The sequence below is a fragment of the Gymnoscopelus microlampas genome, assembly GCF_963454915.1.
Source record: "Gymnoscopelus microlampas genome assembly, chromosome: 21".
In the NCBI taxonomy this organism is placed as follows: Eukaryota; Metazoa; Chordata; class Actinopteri; order Myctophiformes; family Myctophidae; genus Gymnoscopelus; species Gymnoscopelus microlampas.
The window spans coordinates 15,887,859-15,890,678 of NC_139958.1; the positions used below are offsets into that span (position 1 = coordinate 15,887,859).

General features: G+C 44.4%; 1 protein-coding gene across 1 annotated transcript; it reads left to right on the forward strand.

Moving 5' to 3' along the window:
- Positions 1 to 2,217, forward strand: LOC311037490 (cullin-2-like; the record flags this gene model as incomplete). The annotated part of the gene is made up of 1 exon (XM_084046665.1): positions 1 to 2,217. The coding sequence occupies one exon, from the start codon at positions 1 to 3 to the stop codon at positions 2,215 to 2,217; it is 2,217 nt and encodes a 738-aa protein (XP_083902791.1).
- Positions 2,218 to 2,820: the final 603 nt, after the last annotated feature.

A 2,820-nucleotide genomic window follows, 5' to 3' on the forward strand; every position in this document is an offset into this window, starting at 1 on the left:
ATGTCCCTGAAGCCCCGGAAAGTGAATTTTGGCGAGATATGGAAGAAGCTGCGGACTACAATCGAGGCAGTTCTGATGCTTCACGATGTGGAGATGGCTACATGGAATGACTGCTTCTCTGACATTTATGCCTTATGTGTTACAGACCAAACGCCCCCTGATGAAAATCCCTTATATAAAACAACCAAGGACTTTCTGGAAAGTCATGTCCATTTGCTGTACGAGAAAGTTAAGAAGTCAAATGAGAAGAATTTACTGACGTACAACAATTACTGGGAATGTTACAGCAAGGGGGCTTACTACATGCATGATTTATACAGGTATCTCAACACTCATTTCATCACAAAGAAAAAACTAGTGGAGGAAGATCTGCAAAACAGCTCCACAGGTGAGGACATGACTAAGCCTTTATACATCGGAGAGCTGGCTTTAGATGTTTGGAGGAAGTGGATGATCGAGCCCCTCCGGCCCGTTCTGATCCCTATGCTTCTCAAAGAAATAAAAAATGACCAGAAAGTAATTCATGGAGTCATCAACTCCTTTATTCACGTTGAACAGTACAAGAAGTCCCAGATGGCGTTTTATCAGGAAATCTTCGAGGAGCCATTTCTGAACAAAATGGGGGAAGATTACACACAGGAAGCATCTAAACTAATGCAAGAGTCCAACTGTTCACAGTATATGGAAAAGGTCTTAGCACAGTTGAAAGACGAGGAGGTGCGATTTCGGAAGTACCTGCACCACAGCACCTACATCAAAGTCATCCACAAATTCCAGCAGACGATGGTGGCTGACCACCTGCAGTTCCTCTTTGGGGAGTGTCAGAACATCATCCGGCAAGAGAAGACAGACGACATGGCCAACATGTACACCCTATTGCGGGATGTGACCAGTGGCTTACCTCACATGATCCACGTGCTGCAGGTCCATATCCACGATGAGTGCCTCCGAGCCACTAGTAACCTCTCTCAGGAGAATATGCCAACCCAGTTTGTCGAGGCTGTGCTGGAGGTTCACAGTAAATTTGTTCAGCTCATTAGCACAGTTCTGAATGGGGATCACCATTTCATGAGTGCACTAGATAAGGCTTTGACATCTGTGGTGAACTACAGGGAAACTAAATCCATCTGCATAGCCCCTGAACTGCTGGCCAAGTACTGTGACAATCTGCTGAAGAAGTCTGCAAAGGGAAGGACGGAGAGCGAGGTGGAGGACAAACTGACCAGCTTCAACATAGTGTTCAAGTACATCGACGACAAGGATATCTTTCAGAAGTTCTACGCCAGAATGCTAGCAAAGCGGTTAATACATGGCTTGTCATTGTCAATGGACTCGGAAGAAGCCATGATCAACAAACTAAAGCAAACATGTGGTTACGAGTTCACGAGCAAGCTCCACAGAATGTATACAGACATGAGTGTCAGTGCTGAACTCAACAATAACTTCACCAACTTTGTTTTCCAAAAAACAAAAAAGAATGTTGTAGACATCAACTTCCACATCCTTGTATTACAGGCAGGAGCTTGGCCCCTCACACACGTCACCTCCTCCACCTTTGCCATTCCTCAAGAACTAGAGAATAGTGTACAGATGTTTGAGGCGTTCTATAATCAGAAATTCAGTGGTAGAAAGCTGACCTGGCTGCACCATCACGGCACAGGTGAGGTCAAGATGAACTACCTGTCCAAGCCCTACGTAGCCATGGTTACCACATACCAAATGGCCGTGCTGCTGGCCTTCAACAACAGCCAAACAGTAGTGACCTACAAGGAACTGCAGGACACCACCCAGATGAATGAGAAGGAGCTACAGAAGACCGTTAAGTCCCTGTTGGACGTCAAGATGCTCAATCATGATTCTCAAAATGAGGAAATGGAGGCCGAATCCACGTTTTCATTAAATATGGGATTCACCAGTAAAAGGACCAAGTTCAAGATCACAATGTCGATGCAGAAAGACACGCCACAGGAGATGGAGCAGACAAGGAGCTCTATAGATGAGGACCGCAAAATGTATTTACAAGCTGCTATAGTGAGAATCATGAAAGCCCGCAAGGTGCTGCGACACAACGCCCTCATCCAAGAGGTCATCGACCAGTCCAAAGCCAGATTCAACCCCAGCATCAGCATGATCAAAAAGTGCATTGAGGTGCTCATTGACAAGGAATTCATTGAGCGCAGCCAGAGCTTGGCAGATGAGTTAAGCTACGTGGCGTGAAAACAAGAAGGGCCATCCCCTGATATCCTCCCGTCCCCCATAAAACACACTTTCACAGAAGACCCAACACATTTATATGGCAGTATGGATGTACTTCAGCAACTGGGGTCAGACACGGTAGAGAGAGGAGGAGAGGACGAAGGAGGAAGAGGACATGGGGTCGAGAGAGGTAGAACGGGATGAAGACTTTTGAGAGGGGGTGGGGATGGAGGGGTAGGTAGAATAATAATAAGGTAGAGGAGTGGAACATGGTCATATAGGTGAAGTTGTACAGGTGATTTTTCTTTATTTTTCTTATTAATTTTTGTTTGCCAAGATGACTCGACTTTTCAGACACCACCACCGCATTTCCAGTTAGCTGGTGCTTTTATTTAATTATTTTGTTAGTTTTAATGAATCCTTTTACTTATTCGGCATCAGCATTGATATGACCGTAGTACCCTTTGGAGGACGGATTTGGATTTTTCTTAAACTTAGTTCGGCATTTAATTTGTTATTTTGTTAGTTTTACTTGATTTTGTGAAGGTGATTTTTTTTAAGCTAAATAACCTTTATTTTAATTATATGTTATTTATCCCCTATCCCAGAACATGGGCTATTAAC